The sequence below is a fragment of the Rhinoraja longicauda genome, unplaced genomic scaffold, assembly GCF_053455715.1.
Source record: "Rhinoraja longicauda isolate Sanriku21f unplaced genomic scaffold, sRhiLon1.1 Scf000755, whole genome shotgun sequence".
Classification (NCBI taxonomy): domain Eukaryota; kingdom Metazoa; phylum Chordata; class Chondrichthyes; order Rajiformes; family Arhynchobatidae; genus Rhinoraja; species Rhinoraja longicauda.
In genome coordinates, this window is record NW_027601971.1 from 25,015 (window position 1) to 44,886 (window position 19,872).

The 19,872-nt window shown below is 44.2% G+C and overlaps 1 protein-coding gene across 1 annotated transcript in view; it reads left to right on the plus strand.

Moving 5' to 3' along the window:
* The window catches only part of LOC144591247 (putative voltage-dependent N-type calcium channel subunit alpha-1B), a gene marked incomplete at both ends in the record, with an annotated part of 56,066 nt that overhangs the window by 23,201 nt on the left and 12,993 nt on the right, over positions 1-19,872 (plus strand). Inside the window, 3 exons of the mRNA XM_078395525.1 lie at positions 10,302-10,431; positions 14,159-14,218; positions 15,787-15,893. Coding sequence (XP_078251651.1) covers positions 10,302-10,431; positions 14,159-14,218; positions 15,787-15,893 — 297 coding nt within the window. The remainder of the gene's footprint in view (positions 1-10,301; positions 10,432-14,158; positions 14,219-15,786; positions 15,894-19,872) is intronic.

Genomic DNA, 19,872 nt, shown 5'->3' on the forward strand with positions numbered 1-19,872 from the left:
GGGGGGGGGTGGGGGGGGGGGGACCACCTCACAACACATCCATCTTCTACACATTCTCTTGCTCATTAAATCATGAAATCTGCTCGAGAAAATCTGAAAATACTAGAAATACTCAGCAGTTAGGCAGCATCTGCAGGAAGAAAAACAAGGTTACTGTTTCGGGTCGATGTGCATTCATTAGAGCTCAGAATTCTGATGAATGGTCATCGACCTGAGATGTTAACGCTGTTACTTTCTTCTGAATTGCTGAGTGTTTCTGTTAAGTTTTGTTTTGTTTGATGTTTCCAGCAAATGCATTTCTTTACTTCACTTAGAGTTCCTAATCCTCCTGAAGAGTGTAACGTTGCCTTACATTGCCTCAAGTCCTCAGGAATAATTTGTGGCAAAATTAATGTTGTGTTGGTGTTACCACATATTAATAATGAAGGAGATGTTTCCACAAATCATGTTTAGTCAGAAGGTGGCGAATCTGTGGAATTCGGAGCCACAGATGGCTGTGGAGGCCAAGACATTGGCTATTTTTAAAGCGGGGATAGATAGGTTGTTGGTTAGTGAGGTGTCAGTCTGAAGAAGCGTCTCGACCCGTAACGTCACCCATTCCCTCTCTCCTAGATGCTGTCTGACCTGCTGAGTTACTCCAGCATTTTGTGGTACCTTCAGTGAGGTGTAAAAGGTTTTTTGAAGATGTAACAAGTAGAATGGTGAAGGGAGAGATGTGGTGTATCTGGACTTTCAAAAAGCCTTTGACAAGGTCCCACACAAGAGATTAGTGTGCAAAATTAGAGCACAGTGTATTGGTGGTAGGGTATTGACATGGATAGAGAACTGGTTGGCAGACAGGAAGCAAAGGGTAGGAATTAATGAGTCCTTTTCAGAATGGCAGGCAGTGACTAGTGGGGTGCCGCAAGGCTCAGTGCTGGGACCCCAGTTATTTACAATATATATTAATGATTTATACAAGGGAATTAAATGTAACATCTCCAAATTTGCGGATGACACAAAGCTGGGTGGTAGTGTGAGCTGCGAGGAGGATGCTATGAAGCTGCAGGGTGACTTGGACAGGTTGGGTGAGTGGGCAGATTCATGGCGGATGCAGTATAATGTGGATAAATATGAGGTTATCTACTTTGGTGGCAAGAACAAGAAGGCAGATTATTATCTGAATGGTGTCCGGTTAGGAAAAGGGGAGGTGCAACAAGACCTGGGGGTCCTTGTACATCAGTAACTGAAAGTAAGCATGCAGGTACAGCAGGCAGTGAAGAAAGCAAAATGGCATGTTGGTCTTCATAGCGAGAAGATTTGAATATAGGAGCAAGGAGGTCCTACTGCAGTTGTACAGAGCCCTGGTGGGACCACACCTGGAGTATTGTGCGCAGTTTTGGTCTCCTAATTTGAGGAAGGACATTCTTGCTATTGAGGGAGTGCAGCGTAGGTTCACCAACTTAATTCCCGGGATGGCGGGACTGACATATGATGAAAGAGAGGATCGACTGGGCTTATATTCACTGGAATTTAGAAGGATGAGAGGGGATTTTATAGAAATATAAAATTCTTAAGGGATTGGACAGGCTAGATGCTGAAAAAATGTTCCCAATGTTGGGGTAGTCCAAAACTAGGGGTCACAGGTTAAGAATATGGGGTAGGCCATTTAGGACTGAGATGAGGAAAAACTTTTTCACCCAGAGAGTTGTGAATCTGTGGAATTCTCTGCTACAGAAGGCAGTGGAGGCCAATTGGTTCAGGTTTAGGTCAGTTTATTGTCACATGTACCAATTATGGTACCTGTACAGTGAAACTCGAATTACCATACAGCCATGCTACAAAAAAGCAACATGACACACAACTACATAATCTAGCACGGCGGATTCCCCGCATTCCTCACTGTGATGGAAGGCAAAAAAGTCCAATCTTCTTCCTCCTTATTCTCCCGCGGTCGGGGCAGTTGAGCCATCAGCAGTCGGGGCGATCGAAGCTCCCGCAGTTGAACCATCAGCAGTCGGGGCGATCGAAGCTCCCACAGCTTTGAGCTTCCGAAGTCGGTCTCTCACCAGAGACCGCGAGCTCCACAATGTTAAAGTCTGCAGGCTCCCACGGTTGGAGCTCCGAGGTCGATCCCCAATAGGGATCGCCAGCACGATATTAAGTCCTGCAGGCTCCCACGGTTGGCACTCCCGCGGTCGGTCTCCAGCAGAGGCCGCCAGCTCCTTGATGTTATGCCGCAGTGCGGACGGAGATACGATACGGAAAAAAAATCGCATCTCCGTTGAGGTAAGATATATTTTTTTAATCCCCCAACCCCCCCCCCCACATAAAATAAACTAAAGACCACTAAAACATACATTTAACACATACTAAAAAATATACCTCTTAGGGCTAACACAATCAAGGGATATGGGTAGAAAGCAGGATCGGGGTACTGATTTTCGATGATCAGCAATGATCATATTGAATGGCGGTATTTATTCACAAAATGCTGGAGTAACTCAGTAGGTCATCTCAGCAGCATCTCAAGAAAGAAGGAATGGGTGACGTTTCGGGTTGAGACCCTTCTTCAGACTTGAATGGCGGTGTAGGCACGAAGGGCCGAATGGCCTACTCCTGCATCTATTTTCTATGTTACAGGGAGAAGGCAGGAGAATGGGGTTGACAGGCAAAAATAGATCAGCCACGATTAATTGGTTGAGTCGACTTGATGGAACGATTGACCCAATTGTGCCCCTATGTCTGATGGTCTATGGACTTATCCATATATGGACCATATATAATCTTATGGTCTAATGGAGTTGCACTTGGAGGCAACAGGAGTAAACCTCTGATGAGGCCTTTCTCTGGGTACTGCCCCTTTCATGTGCCCCTAACTGAAGTAACCAGCATGTACTGCCTTGCCCATGGAGACACGAGAACAATAAATCCTTCCATAATTATAGTGTAAACTAAATGATAGATTGGCAGTGTGTGCACTGAATGTATTAAGGAAACATCCAGTTTCATCTGATTGTTAGTGACAAATGACTTGAAATTTCTATTGATTAAATGAAACATATGACAGAGCATCTGTTAGTGGCAACAAAATCTCAAAGACAAATTGTGAATTGTAAACATTCCAAAAAGAGCCTTTTCATCACTGAAGGCTAAAGATTGTGTTGGGACATGTCAAATGTAAAGAAATTAATTGTGCGATTTTTCACCCATAGCTTAATGAAGTTGTGGTACATCACTGAGGCAGATGGTGTTACTGTTTCCGTAAGATTATTGGATAGATTCCTGGAATGGATTGAGGTAGTAGATGTAGTCATTCAAAGGACAGTCACTAGAAATCAAAGGAGAGTCGTTACTGTTTCTCAAAAAGGGGTTCTGAGCAAATCCAGTTTAGGTTGTCACGACAGTACAAAGTTATGACTGCTTGAAGCAACAAAGGCAATGTTTCAGGATAATTCCCTGTTGTTTAGTTTCAGTCAACACGATGCTATTCTGTTTCTACATTCGAACATATATATGACCTGACAGAAATGAATGATCAGTTGCACTGTGATTGGCCCATTGGTCCTCCCACTCGGTCTGCTGCGTCCTTTGCAAATCCTGAGCAATTTGTTGGTTCCCCTATGCCATGCGGCTCTCCCCCCTTCACCGCCAGCACACCAGACTTGGCCGACTGCGGCAACAGTTTGATTTGCAGCTGCACCTTCATAGCCAACACTCAGCTGTGTCCCCTATTAACTAACTGGACCAATGCAGGTTGGCCGGGGCACTCTTCTTAATGAACTGATTAGTGCGGGCTAGGATTGCAAGACAGCAATGAAGTTAGACGGTGTGTAAAGAACTCATCCATGCCAACCAAGATGCCCACCTGAGTGAGTCACATTTACCTGCGCCTGCTTCATATCCCTCTAAACCTCTTCTATTGTACCTGTCTAAATGCCTTTTCAGAATTGTAATAACATATAACAAACATATAACAACTACAGCATGGAAACAGGCCTGTCCGGCCCTACCAGTCCACGCCGACCATTCTCCCTGACCTAGTCTCATCTACCTGCACTCAGACCATAACCCTCCAATCCCCTCCTATCCATATACCTATCCAATTTACTCTTAAATAATAAAATCGAGCCAGCCTCCACCACTTCCACCGGAAGCCCATTCCATACAGCCACAACCCTCTGAGTAAAGAAGTTCCCCCTCATGTTACCCCTAAACCTTTGTCCCTCAATTCTGAAGCTATGTCCCCTTGTTGGAATCTTCCCCACTCTCAAAGGGAAAAGCCTACCCACGTCAACTCTATCCGTCCCTCTCAAAATTTTAAAAACCTCTATCAAGTCCCCCCTCAACCTTCTACGCTCCAAAGAATAAAGACCCAACCTGTTCAACCTCTCTCTGTAGCCTAAGTGCTGAAACCCAGGCAACATTCTAGTAAATCTCCTCTGTACCCTCTCCATTTTGTCGACATCCTTCCTATAATTTGGCGACCAGAACTGCACACCATACTCCAGATTCGGCCTCACCAATGCCCTGTACAATTTCAACATTACATCCCAACTTCTATACTCGATGCTCTGATTTATAAAGGCAAGCATACCAAACGCCTTCTTCACCACCCTATCCACATGAGATTCCACCTTCAGGGAACAATGCACAGTTATTCCCAGATCCCTCTGTTCCACTGCATTCCTCAATTCCCTACCATTTATCCTGTACGTCCTATTTTGATTTGTCCTACCAAAATGCAGCACCTCACACTTATCAGCATTAAACTCCATCTGCCATCTTTCAGCCCACCCTTCCAAAAGGCCCAAGTCTCTCTGTAGACTTTGAAAATCTACCTCACTATCAACTACTCCACCTATCTTAGTATCATCTGCATATTTACTAATCCAATTTGCCACACCATCATCCAGATCATTAATGTAAATGACAAACAACAGTGGACCCAACACAGATCCTTGGGGCACTCCACTAGACACTGGCCTCCAACCTGACATACAATTGTCAACCGTTACCCTCTGGTATCTCCCATTCAGCCATTGTTGAATCCATCTTGCAACCTCACTATTAATACCCAACGATTTAACCTTCTTAATCAACCTTCCATGTGGAACCTTGTCAAATGCCTTACTGAAGTCCATATAGACAACATCCACAGCCTTGCCCTTATCAATTTCCCTGGTAACCTCTTCAAAAAATTCAAGAAGATTAGTCAAACATGACCTTCCAGGCACAAATCCATGTTGACTGTTTCTAATCAGGCCTTGATTATCCAAATAATTATATATATTGTCCCTAAGTATCTTTTCCATTAATTTTCCCACCACAGACGTCAAACTAATAGGTCTATAATTGCTAGGTTTACTTTTAGAACCTTTTTTAAACAAAGGCACAACATGCGCAATGCGCCAATCTTCCGGCACCATCCCTGTTTCTAATGACGTTTGAAATATTTCCGTCATAGCCCCTGCTATTTCTGCACTAACTTCCCTCAATGTCCTAGGGAATATCCTATCAGGACCTGGAGACGTATCCACTTTTATATTCTTCAAAAGTGTCCGTACCTCCTCTTCTTTAATCCTCCTAATTTCCATCACTACTCTACTTGTTTCGCTTACCTCACATAATTCAATATCCTTCTCCTCGGTAAATACCGAAGAAAAGAAATTGTTTAATATCTCCCCCATTTCTTCCGGCTCAGCACATAGCTGTCCACTCTGACTCTCTAATGGACCAATTTTATCCCTCACTATCCTTTTGCTATTGACATATCTGTAGAACCCCTTGGGGTTTACTTTTACATTACTTGCCAAAGCAGCCTCATATCTTTTTTTCGCTTTTCTAATTTCCTTTTTAAGATTCCTTTTACATTCTTTATATTCCTCAAGAACCTCATCTACTCCCTGCCGCTTATATTTATTGTATATCTCCCTCTTTTTCCGAACCAAGTGTCCAATTTCCCTGGAAAACCACGGCTCTTTCAAATTATTATTCTTTCCTTTCCACCGAACCGGGACATAAAGACTCTGTACTCTCAAAATTTCACCTTTAAATATCCTCCATTTCTCTATTATATCCTTTTCATAAAACAACAATTTCCATTTCACTCCTTCTAAATCCTTTCTCATCTCCTCAAAATTAGCCTTTCTCCAATCCAAAATCTCAACCCTTGGTCCAGATTTGACCTTCTCCATAATGATATTGAAACTAATGGCATTATGATCACTAGACCCAAAGTGCTCCTCAACACATACCTCCGTCACCTGACCCATCTCATTTCCTAACAGGAGGTCCAACACTGCCCCTTCTCTGGTAGGCACCTCTACGTATTGCTGCAAAAAACTATCCTGCACACATTTTACAAACTCCAAACCATCCAGCCCTTTAACAGAATGTGATTCCCAGTCTATATACGGAAAATTGAAATCACCCACAATCACCACTCTGTGCTTACTACTAATATCTGCTATCTCCTTACATATTTGCTCTTCCAATTCTCGTTCCCTATTTGGCGGTCTATTATACACCCCTATAAGTGTTGCTAAACCTTTCTCATTTCTGAGTTCCACCCAAACAGCCTCCTTAATCGAGCCTTCTAGTCTGTCCTGCCAAAGCACTGCTGTGATATCCTCCCTGACAAGCAATGCAACACCCCCACCTCTTGCCCCTCCGATTCTATCACATCTGAAACAATGAAATCCTGGAATATTTAATTGCCAATCGCAACCCTCCTGCAACCATGTTTCACTGATCGCCACAACATCATACTTCCAGATGTCAATCCAGGCTCTAAGCTCATCCACCTTTCTTACAATGCTCCTAGCATTAAAATATACACATTTAAGGGACCCATCATTTCTTATTCTCAGTTTATTTCTTTTCCCTTCTTTCTCTCCTACATATTGCGTCTGAGTGTTTCCCTTTTCTGCCTCCTGCCTCACACACTGCCTATTAGCTATCTGTGTTTGAGTCCCTCCCCCCAACCGTACTAGTTTAAAGTCTCCGCAGTTATTTTAGCAAATCTCCCCGCCAGGATATTGGTTCCCCTCGGGTTCAGATGCAACCCGTCCTTTTTGTACAGGTCATACTTCCCCCAGAAGAGGTCCCAATGATCCAGAAACTTGAAACCCTGCTCCCTGCACCAGTTCCTCAGCCACGTATTTATCCTCCACCTCACTCCATTCCTATTCTCACTATCGCGTGGCACAGGCAGTAAATGCCCACCTTTCCCACCTCTGCTGTAACTCGTTCCACATACGTAGCACCCTCTGTGTGGTAGGTTTATCCGGGTCCTCCCTCTCACTAACCTCTCCCTCTCATTTTCAATGTATACCCACAAGTAGAGCAGTCCTGAACTCCTGTCTGCCTCATTGCTGACCCATGGAGTATCTTTGATCAGACTTTACTGGCTTTACCTTGCACTAACGTTATTCCCTTATCATGTACCATACACTGTGAATGGCTTGATTGTAATCATGTTGCGGTTTTCCGCTGACTGGTTAGCACACAACAAAAACCTTTTCACTGTACCTCGGTACACATGACAATAAACTAAACTGATAACTAATAGTTTCTGACACCCCTACCCTGGAAAAAACACTCTGACCATTCACCTTGTCTATGCCCCTCATGATTTTGGTTGAGAACGTTGGTCTTTGGTGATTCCTTGTTTCATTCACCATCTTGAGGTGAAGTTTCTACAGTAGCAACGGCATCTTATTGTGAATTGCCAGTCTCGCTATAACTAATGATTGTATAAGTAGTAACACTGAGATGTTGCTTTCCATTATAATTTGACATGCCTGGCAGAATTGATTTGAGATTCATGGCTTCAGTAGCATGACCTTCAATGGGAATGTGTTTCTGCATTCTGACGCATGGGCCAGGGGCAGGAAGGCAATCGGAAATCAGTGTGTAGGATTATAAAGTTATGGTAATGGTGAGCAAGCTGGTATTCTGTGCCCTGACCTTGTGCAGGTAGGTTAGGCATGTCTCTGCTCTACGGTTAGTGAACATTGGGTGGCACGATGGCATAGTGGAAGAGCTACTGTAGGTATACATAGTTCCTTGAAAGTGTCATCTCCAGCATATAGGGTGGTCAGGAAGCCTTTCGATACATTGGCCTTCATCAGCCAGGGTATTGAGTTTAGAAGTTGGGATGTTATGTTACAAGTGTATAAAATGTTGGTGAGGGCCCATATGGAGTATTGCGTTCATTTCTGGTCACCCTGCTGTAGGAAGGATGTTGTTAACCTGGAAAGAGTGCAGAGAAGATTTACGAGGATGTTGCCAGGACGATGGCCTGAGCTATTGGAAGCAGCTGGGAAGGCTGGGACTTTATGCCTTGGAGTGCAGGAGGCTGAAGGCCAGTCTTATAGAGATGGATAAGACCATGAGGGGACAGAGTCATTAACCAGAGTAGGGGAATCAAGAAATGGAGGTGAGAGGGAAAAGATTTAATAGGAACCTGGACAACTTTTTCACATAGAAGGCAGTGGGCATATGAAACGAGCTGGTAGTTGAGGTAAGTTCAATAACAACATTTAAAATATCTTTAGACAGGGACATAGATAGGATAGGTTTTGGGCGCCATGGGCCAAACGCAGGCAGGTGGGACTAGTGGAGATTGGATATCTTGTTCAGCATGGGCAAGTTAGGCCGGAGAGCCTGTTTCCATGCTGTACGACTGTGTGACTATATCACTAAGTTATGTTGCACTTTTATGAAACATTTGGTTATGCCACATTTAGAGTATTGCGCGCTGTTCTAGTTGCCCCATTATGGGAAGGATATGGAGGTTTTAGAGCCGAAGCAGAAGTTTACCAGGATGCAGCCTGGGATTAAGCTATAATGAAAAGATGGACAAACTTGGATTGTTTTCCCTGAGTATTGGAGAATAGATAGAAGATGATAAAATCATGAGAGGCATAGGCAGTCAGGACTTTTTCCCCAGGGTGGAAATGTTAAAGCCCAGAGGGCATAGCTTTAAGGTGTGAGGGGAAAAGTTGAAAGGAGATGTGCAGGACAAGATTTTTATGCAGAGAATGGTGGGTGCCTGGAACCCACTGCTAGTGTTGGTGGTGGAGGCAGATATGATAGTGATGTTTAAGATGCTTTTAGATAGGCACATGGGTGTGCAAGGAGTAGAGGTAGATGAATCCACCATTCTCTGCATAAAAATCTTGTCCTGCATATCTCCTTTCAACTTTGTCCATCTTTTCATTCAAGAGAGAGCTGGCGGCACGGTAGCGCAGCGGTAGAGTTGCTGCTTTACAGCGAATGCAGCGCCGGAGACTCAGGTTCGATCCTGACTACGGGTGCTGCACTGTAAGGAGTTTGTACGTTCTCCCCGTGACCTGCGTGGGTTTTCTCCGAGATCTTCGGTTTCCTCCCACACTCCAAAGACGTACAGGTATGTAGGTTAATTGGCTGGGTAAATGTAAAAATTGTCCCTAGTGGGTGTAGGATAGTGTTAATGTACAGGGATCGCTGGGCGGCACGGACTTGGTGGGCCGAAAAGGCCTGTTTCCGGCTGTATGTGTATGGTATGGTATGGTATGGATAGAGCTCTTAAGGATAGCGGAGTCAGGGGGTATGGGGAGAAGGCAGGAACGGGGTACTGATTGAGAATGATCAGCCATGATGACATTGAATGGTGGTGCTGCCTCGAAGGGCCGAATAGCCTCCTCCTGCACCCATTGTCTATTGTCTATTGTCTAATCAGGATGTTCAACACAGAGGTTGTGGGCTGAGTGGCCTACTCCGGTGCTGTACTTTTAAATGGTTCAATAGTTTAATGGTGTATTTATTGTCACGTGCAAATGCACAGTGAAATTATTTTCTTGCAAACAGTCGTATTGCCGTACCGAAGCACATCCCCAATTAGCGAATTGTACCGAAATAATGTACTGATCCCGAATCCTACTGAAAGTCCTACAGATTTTCTGTTCTTAGTTGAGTTAAGTGTTGTTTATTGTCATGTGTACTGAGGTACAGTTAAAAGTTTTTGTTGCGTGCTACCTAGTCAGCGGAAAGACAATACATGATTGCAATCGAGCCATCTACAGTGTACAGGTACATGATAAGGGAATAACATTTATTGCAAGGTAAAGCCAGTAAATCCCGATCAAGGATAGCCCGAGGGTCACCAAAGAGGTAGATAGTAGTTCAGCTCTGCTCTGGTTGTGAATAGGGATATTTAAGAACCTTATGCGGTTCCCAAAAACTTCAGAATAATTGCTTATGGTTGTACCCTTTGATATTGCTCTTTCTTGCCAGAGTCGATTTTGATGTAAAGGTACATTCACCTGTGTTTTTAGTGTTCGCAGAGCGTGCCACTACGTTGTAAATCTGCGCTACTTTGAGATGTGTATCCTGCTGGTGATCACAATGAGCAGCATCGCACTGGCAGCAGAGGACCCTGTCCAGGCCGACTCACCCAGTAACAATGTAAGTGGCTACGACACCCAACCAACAACTGTCATCCCAGTGCGCCCGCAAAACCAGTGCAGCTGCAAATGCTCTCTTTAAAGCTTACCGTAACCAGAAGGAACTTTACCATTAAATCCGCAGGGTACACCAGAATTAGTCAAGAAGTGGTCAAAGTTTCAAAAATCACCAATTGGGGGGATCTTATTGAAACATATAAGATAATTAGGGGATTGGACACATTAGAGGCAGGAAACATGTTCCCAATGTTGGGGGAGTCCAGAACAAGGGGCCACAGTTTAAGAATAAGGGGTAGGCCATTTAGAACGGAGATGAGGAAGAACTTTTTCAGTCAGAGAGTGGTGAAGGTGTGGAATTCTCTGCCTCAGAAGGCAGTGGAGGCCAGTTCGTTGGATGCTTTCAAGAGAGAGCTGGATAGAGCTCTTAAGGATAGCGGAGTGAGGGGGTATGGGGAGAAGGCAGGAACGGGGTACTGATTGAGAGTGATCAGCCATGATCGCATTGAATGGCGGTGCTGGCTCGAATGGCTGAATGGCCTACTCCTGCACCTATTGTCTATTGTCTATTGTCTATTGTTGCATCGATTTTCCTGAGTAAAACTTGTGCAAAGTACTGTGGGGGCAAGTGGATTTGAATTAGTCGACGCAGGAAATTGTTAAATCAGTTAAACCAATAACATGGAGTGATTTCTCACAAAGCACAAGAGTTACACGGTTTGGTCAGAGAGAGGATTTGCTTCGTCGGCTTTGGTAATATTGTTAAACCTGTGTTTCCAGTCAAAGGAAGGTGCAATTTGCCAGAAATCAGCCCAACCTGCTAAACGATTATGGCACTTGTAGCACAAGTAACATAACTTTGAGTTAGATGCTATCCCGACCCACAAAATAAGCCAAACTCCCTGCAACACTGGTAATAAACATGACAAGCTTCTGCGATGCCCTATTCTCTGGCCAAGGCTCTTCAAAGTAATCCCGTTAACTTTTAACAGTTTTTAACTATGGGACTGGCTGATGGATATCAGTCTTTTAAATTCTTTTCAGTGATTTAAAGTCTGCTTCACTTACACATGGTGGATGTGTGCTCCTTACAAAACTATTTATTTTCTAGTGATAAAAGTTGAGTGTGTATATATATATATCAATTTGTTCAAAGCACAGGAACGAATAAGCAATTGAATTTAATTATGGCGTCAGCAACAAATCTTTTAGAAGGTTTACACAAAGCAGGCAAGCTTTATAAGAAGCAGAAACATTAAGCTGATATCGGCACGGCCAGCACATCCCTGTCATGTTGCTGATTGCAGCCAAAGTGGAAACGGAATGCAAAGTGTGGAACAACTCAGTGGGTCAGGCAGTATCCATGGAATGAATGGATAGGCAACATTTTGGGTCGGGATACTTCTTCTTATAGTCTTTATTAAGTCTTATAGAGACATATAAAATTATAAAAGGACTGGACAAGCTAGATGCAGGAAAACTGTTCCCAATGTTGGGGGAGTCCAGAACCAGGGGCCACAGTCTTAGAATAAAAGGGAGGCCATTTAAAACTGAGGTGAGAAGGAACTTTTTCACCCAGAGAGTTGTGAATTTGTGGAATTCTCTGGCACAGAGGGCAGTGGAGGCCAAATCACTGGATGGATTTAAGAGAGAGTTAGATAAAGCTCTAGGAGCTAGTGGAATCAAGGGATATGGGGAGAAGGCAAGCACGGGTTACTGATTGTGGATGAACAGCCATGATCACAATGAAGAAGGGTCTCGACCCGAAACGTCACCCATTCCTTCTCTCCTGAGATGCTGCCTGACCTGCTGAGTTACTCCAGCATTTTGTGAATAAATACCTTTGATTTGCACCAGCATCTGCAGTTATTTTCTTACAATGAATGGCGGTGCTGGCTCGAAGGGCCGAATGGCCTCCTCCACCTATTTTCTATGTTTCCATGTTTCTATGTTTCAGACCCAAACCGCAATGTTGCCCATCTACTTCTTCCACAGATGCTGTCTGACCTTGCTGAGTTTCTCCAGCACTCTGTGTTTTACATAAGATTCTAACATCTGCTGTTCCTTTGTATCTCCTGTTGCTTGCAGTTTTATTTAATATTTTACCGTTCTAACCAATGCATCCTTGAAAATTCAAAGATATCATAATGGGTAATGAGACGACGTTTAGAAAAAAAAACCTCACCTACGTACAATGGAATTTGATCCACATTTCCCTGCAATACGCCCCATGGTTAAACAATCATATCACTCTATGACAAATCAAAATAGGAGAATTCTAATAGATTTCAGTGTACGGCAGTCTGAGGCAGCGATTTTTTTTTCTCTGAGTAATAAATGTGTGGAATTAATTTAGTCGAGAACGGCAGTGTTGTGATAATTAACTGCTTTAATAAAAGCCACCTGAATAGTTGATTAAGAAAGTGATTGAACATTCCAGAGGTGCAAATGGGCATTAGATTATCAAATGCTGTGTGAAGCAGATAGCTTCAAATCCTGGTGGGGGAGAGAAATGGCACTTACAGGCTGGTGACTGAGTGATTTAAATAACGTTAATTGTTATAATGCTGTAATTAGCTGGGTATTTTGCTTGATTGCAGCCGAGGTTCGGAGTGCTCTGTCTAATGCATGACATTTTGTGACTGTAAACCTCCAGAGAAAATTAAATAAGAGGGAAGGCTGCATGAGTGTAGGGGATGGTCCCCGGACAAGGTGAAATTTGTGATGGGATTATTCCCGAATGTATTTTATTTTAATGCCTTGAATGAAGCTAAATTTCGACAGTCACAAATGGGCATTTCATATCATAAACGCCTCCCTCAAGGAGATCAAACCAGCAGGGCTGTCCAATAGTGCAACCATAATGGCAAGTTACACCTGCCATATTTTACAGGTGGTTTGATAGAAACATAGAAACATAGAAAATAGGTGCAGGAGTAGGCCATTCGGCCCTTCGAGCCTGCACCGCCATTCAATATGATCATGGCTGATCATTATGATCGGAAATAAAATATTGCTCTCAGAATGTAACAAATGATGCTGTCTGTTATTAGGGTAACCAGGCGGCAGTCATAGGTGTTAGTTCATTAGGTATGGTGTGGTGGCGACACGGTGGCGACACGGTAGAGTTGCTGCATTTCAGCGCCAGGGACCCTGGTTCTTTCCTGACGGGGTGCTTGCCTGTATCGCCCTGTGACATGCGTGGGATTTCCCCGGGATCTCCGGTTTCCTCCCACACTCCAAAGACGTACAGGTTTGAAGGTTAATTGGCTTGGTATAAGTGTAAATTGTCCCTAGTGTGTGTAGGATAGTGTTAGTGCGCGGGGATCGCTAGTCGGCGCGCACACAGCGGGTCAAAGGGCCTGTTTCCACGCTGTATCTCTAAACTAAAAAAAACCTCACCTAAACTAAAGGTATGTTTCCCTGTCCTTTTGCCATTACTTGAAGCCCCCTCCTCCAGGTTTTATTCCCTTTTCTGAAGAGACCACCCCAATGGAATGAGGTAATTCACAGCCTCACTCTCCAGCTGTTGATATTTCTCCTGTTTCATCCTTTTTGCCCCAGCATTATTCTGTAATCCCCTGTGTACTATTCCCAACTTCCACGAACACACCATTTCAATCACTACCGCAGAGCTGCAAGTAATTAAATAAAGCACAGAGCGATTGAGACTTTGAAAGCACGCGTCCATTGCAAACTCAGACTGAAATTAAAAAATATTTTCTGTTTAGGTTCTCAAGTACCTGGACTATGTGTTCACTGGGGTCTTCACCTTCGAAATGGTGATTAAGGTAAACATTCCCATGAGTTTTTCATAAATTCACTGCACAATTATTATTTAAAAGAGAGCGAAAGCATGTAGTTAATTACTCTTTGGCTCATTTACTGAAATAAACATTTTGCAATCAATAAATCCTGTGATTAATAAGGCCAATCACATTGAGCTTGGAGCTCTGGAGTTTTATGTCAAATGAGCCCTATGCCCCAGTTGACTTGTGCATCTGGGGCAAGTAAATTAAAATAAACTGTAAATGTGTTTATTTTTTTGTGAAAAAGGAATGAATTTCAAAAGATTGATTCCTAAGCATGTGCTGTTAATTCCTCAAAAACCAAAAGTACTCATTCTTTAACTTTATAAACAGTCCTTCAAAAATTCCTTTTGTGTCCTTCAGTTTCCGATCATTTGGGAATTTTAAAGTGCTGAAGAAGCTGAAGGATGTTAAAAAGGTTGCTGTTGAACCTAAGAATCAACTTCATCTCTTGGGGTGAAGCCTCACAGATCTTCGGTGATAATTTTCTAGAAGTGTAGAACTAACGGATTGGCCCACAGATCCAGTGTCACTGGTAATAGTGTTGGTATATTGTTACATGCACCAAGGCACAGTGTCAAACTTTGTTTTACATGTTAGCTGAGTTAAAAGAAAGTATCCATACATGATGACAATCAAAAAACCGTACATGAGTACAACAGCTTTAGGGCGGCACAGTGGCGCAGCGGTAGAGTTGCTGCCTTACAGCGCTTGCAGCACGGCAGGCCCGGGTTCGATCCCGACTACGGGCGCTGTCTGTACGGAGTTTGTACGTTCTCCCCGTGACCGCGTGGGTTTTCTCCGAGATCTCCGGTTTCCTCCCGCACTCCAAAGATGCACAGGTATGTAGGTAAATTGGCTCGGTAAAAATTGTCCCTAGTGTGTGTAGGTAGGATAATGTTAATATGCGGGGATCGCTGGTCGGCGCAGACTCGGTGGGCCGAGGGGCCTATTTCCGCACTGTATCTGTAAACGAAACAACCAGTGCAAAGAGAAAGGAAACAGAGTGCAGGATATAAACATAGACCTAGAATAGACATTTAAAAGAGTGGAACGATTGTAATGGAATTCATGAATCCTCATGGAAGATTACATAGTAATGAAAACGCTGGATGTCCTCCATTCTGAATATTTAATTCCAACTTGGGAACACGCCCCAGTGCCTGCAAAGTACACCTCCCCTTCACACATTTGGCACCCCTTTGAGAATTATTAAAGATCCTCACTTCCAAACCGTCCCCCCCCCCCCCCCACCCAAATCTCTGCAAACCCCAATAAAGAGGCCTGCCATCAGGTTGGCTCAAGCTACCTGTGTCCCTGAGATCACAGGAGCCAGTGCGCTGATCAATACTTGACATGTGCAGTTTTTATGCCAAAGTCTTTAATACTGAGTTACTCCAGCTTTTTATTTCTGTCTTCAGTTTAAACCAACATCTGCAGTTCCTCCTGACACTTTTAAACTCCAGCAGCACGGGAGTCCGTCAAAATTAATTGCTATGTTTTTCCCACTTGCAAAATTATTTTTTCTTTACCTTACTCCCTTTCACAAGATGATTAATTTAGGTCTGATACTACATCCTGGCTCTTACTTTCGAGATCTTTGGAACATTCTGGACTTCATTGTTGTCAGCGGAGCTCTCGTGGCCTTTGCCTTCACGTGAGTAACATCAGGTCTTTGCAGTATTCAGCTGTCGGTGTTGCACCCCCACCTCCCCCCCCCACCCCCCCACCCCCCCACCCCCCCCCCACCCCCACCCCATGGACTCTAAATTTACCTGTGAATGATGAATGAATACTTTATTGTCGCATATGACAAGTCACAGTGAAATTATTTGCTTGCATGCCCATGGTATGCAAATAGTCACCACATAAAGAGCAATTAAATAACGTTACAAGTATCCCGCGCCAGGTCTACCTTTGTTCAGGTCTACCTCGGTGTAATCAAGAGAGAGTTAGACATATCTCTTAGGCCTAAGGGAGTTAAGGGATATGGGGAGAAAGCAGGAAGAGGGTACTGAATTTGGATGATCAGCCGTGATCACATTGAATTGGCGGTGCTGGCTCAAAGGGCTGAATGGCCTATTCCTGCACCTATTTTCTATGTTTCTGTTCTTCTCCCCTCTCCCTCCCCCACGGCGGTCCACACACGCGGGGTCCCCATTGTTCTTCCCCCTCCCCCACGGCGGTCCACACACGCCGGGTCCCCATTGTTCTTCCCCCTACCCCACTGCGGTCCCCCCACGCTGGGTCCCCATTGTTCTTCCCCCTCCCCCACGGCGGTCCACACACGCCGGGTCACCATTGTTCTTCCCCCTCCCCCACGGCGGTCCCCACACGCCGGGTCCTCCTTTACATTTACCTGTGTTGTATTCCTTGTGAGCTCTCGGCTCACTATTAATAGTGCCTGCATCATACAGATGAGATTGAATTATCCAGGTTTAATCTGTTTTTGCCAGGCTGCAAAATATTTTTTGCCTTTTTTTTGGACAAAATGTTGATCTTTACTTTGCAATGAACTAAAAAAATTAATCTCAGTGGAAATTCTTTAGCTGAAGTGGAGGAAGATGTCACTTGGGTGCAGATTACTCCCCAGTGAATTCAAGTCTCTTGAACAAATTGTGTCAGGTGCACAGCTAGTGCTGGAATCCAGTGGTGGTCCCTAGGGGTACTCCTGGTCTGAGGGTCTCTGGCATGGTCACTTGCTTCTGGTCCGAGGGGCCCGGGACCCTCCAGGCTGACCAGTCTCTCCTGGTTTAAGGGTTTCTGTGGTGGTCACTTCCTCTCAATCTGAAGGTACCTGGGATTGTCACTTGCTCTTGTCTCAGGGTTCCTGGAGTGGTGAACTACTTGCAGTCTGAGGATCTCTGCCTGGCCTGAGGAGTGGTCAATTGTTCCTGGTCTGACGTTCCCTGGAGTAATCGGTCACTCCTGGTGTGATGAGGCCCTTTGGAATGGTCAGTTACATCTCACCTGAGGGTCTCTGGAAGTAGTCAGTTACTTCCAGTCTGTCACCCTTACTATGTCCTTACACCCTCGGTGTAGTTCCTCATCGACATCACATTTTAGCTGAAGCTAAGCGCACAAGGTCAGATTTGCAAACCAAAAGGCCACCTGAAAATGATCACTTTAATGTGTGCTTCCACGAGCCTGCAGAAGGAGATGCATATTTTATTCAAAACTTCAGCATTTCTTTGGTTCTCGCAAGTCTTAAAATTGTGTTCCCTTATACACCCCCCACCCCCCCCCCCCCCCCCCACCCTCAGCTGTTCCCAGCTCATGCTGTCAAAATGGTACATCAGCACCTCCATTAAATCTCCTAAATGCATGTATATCTTATCTTACCGCTCAGAATACTCTCTGGTAACTTTCTGACCACAGACATTAGGCTCACCGGCCTATAATTCCCAGGTTTCTTTCTTCAATAGAGGCACAACAGTCTTGCGGCACCTCGCCCGCATCTTAAGATAACTCGTGTATCTCAGCCAGGACACGTGCAATTTCTTCCCTAGCTTCCCACGGTGCCCTTGGGGATATCTGATCAGTCCTGGGAGATTTGTCAACCTTCAAATGCTCTAGGACATTCAGGTTTGTAGGTTAACTGGTCATTGTAAATTGCCCCTAGTGTGCAGGGAGCGGATGCAAAAGTGGTCTCGACCCAAAACGTCGCCCATTCCTTCTCTCCTGAGATGCTGCCTGACCTGCTGAGTTACTCCAGCATTTTGTGAATAAATACCTTCGATTTGTACCAGCATCTGCAGTTATTTTCTTACACTAATATAGAACTGGTGTGAATGGGAGATCGATGGTCAGTGTTGACTTAGCCAGTTGAAAGGCCTTTTTCCATGCTGGATCTCTAAACTTAAACTAACTAAAATCTACAGACCACCTTTTGCACTACCATGGACTAGTTACTCGTTGTGTTTTTGCACTCATGTTTTGTTATTTGCACAATCTTTTTTACTGTCTTGTATAATTTAAGTCTTGTGTGAATCTATTTGGCCGTGATCCTCCTGTAATCAAGTTTTTCATCGTACCTGCACTTCATCCTACATGTGCATCTGACTTCATCAAAAGGTTCATCTGTGTTGACGGTGAACCTGGGAATTTTTCTGGCATGTGTCAAGACTTAATTCCCACTGAGGTTGATCTGAGGTACAGTAGAAAACTGAGTAAATATCATATCATATCATATCATATATATACAGCGCGGAAACAGGCCTTTTCGGCCCACCAAGTCCGCGCCGCCCAGCGATCCCCGCACATTAACACTATCCTACACCCACTAGGGACAATTTTTTACATTTACCCAGTCAATTAACCTACATACCTGTACGTCTTTGGAGTGTGGGAGGAAACCGAAGATCTCGGAGAAAACCCACGCAGGTCACGGGGAGAACGTACAAACTCTTTACAGTGCAGCACCCGTAGTCAGGATCGAACCTGAGTCTCCGGCGCTGCATTCGCTGTAAAGCAGCAACTCTACCGCTGCGCTACCGTGCCGCTGTAACTATTTCTACCGAGCCTTGTGCAGCTGGTTACCCCTCTTCCCTGACTCCCTCCCTGCAGCTATTTGCCTTCCTTTGACCATGTAGTGGAACACAGATCGGAATCTGGAACACACTGCCTGAGTGAATGGTGGAGGCAGGTACCCTAACAACCCTTAAGAAACATCCAAGCCAGCACTTGAATCTCCAAGACAAAGAAGGCTCCAATCCAAGTGTTGGTAATTGGGATTAGTGTCGTTCAGCATGGACTCGGTGGGCCAAAGGGCTTGTTTCTGTGCTGTATGACTTGACAAGCCATCATCCGTCAACAAGTCAGAGTAACACAAGCCCCATGTAGAAAATTAGCACCACGCTCAGTGCCATCAGCTAAGATTGGTAAAAAATCTTAATGCAGACACATATAATAGCTAACCAATTGCAGCCATGGTTTACGGCTTGCGAGAAATAAAGAAATGCTGAAGATTTGAATGAAATATGCATCTCCTTCTGCAGGGTCGATGAAGCACAAGTCAAAGTAATAATTTTAAGATGGTCATTTGCTTTGGAAATATGACCTTGTGTGCTCAGTTTGAGCTAAAACGTGGAGTCGACGAGGAACCACTCCGAGGCTCCATTTGCTGACAGTTTTACAGAGCGGGAGGCAATAGGCAGCTTCTGGATAAACAGCGATCCAGTGTTATGAGATTGTTTAATATAAAAATTCAATTCCTCAATTATGAAAGTATATTCACACACAATTTATTTGTGCCTCCAGAGGCTCTTTGCAAATATCCCGGCACCATCACATGCATCTCATAAATAAATTGCTCTGCTTGGCAATATTGTTATGAATTTCTTCATTATAAGCAACTCGCAGTTTTTATTGAAACAGTTTTATTGTGTTGTGCCTTAATGAATCGAACGTACGATTCCTCCAGCTTTGTCCAAATTATTGTATTCTGCCTGTGCAGCTAAGAGCTGTTGTTTTGGGGGAACGATTATTGCTTTGACATTGTTCAAGCTAAATGAACTGTGTCATCACTCTGTCATTTTGTTCCTCTTTATCCTGAGTTTTGAATAATTTGGAATGTGTGTCTAAAGACAAGGTTTCCTAGTTGTTCTGCTGAGCGACCATTCTTCAAAGTGATGGGG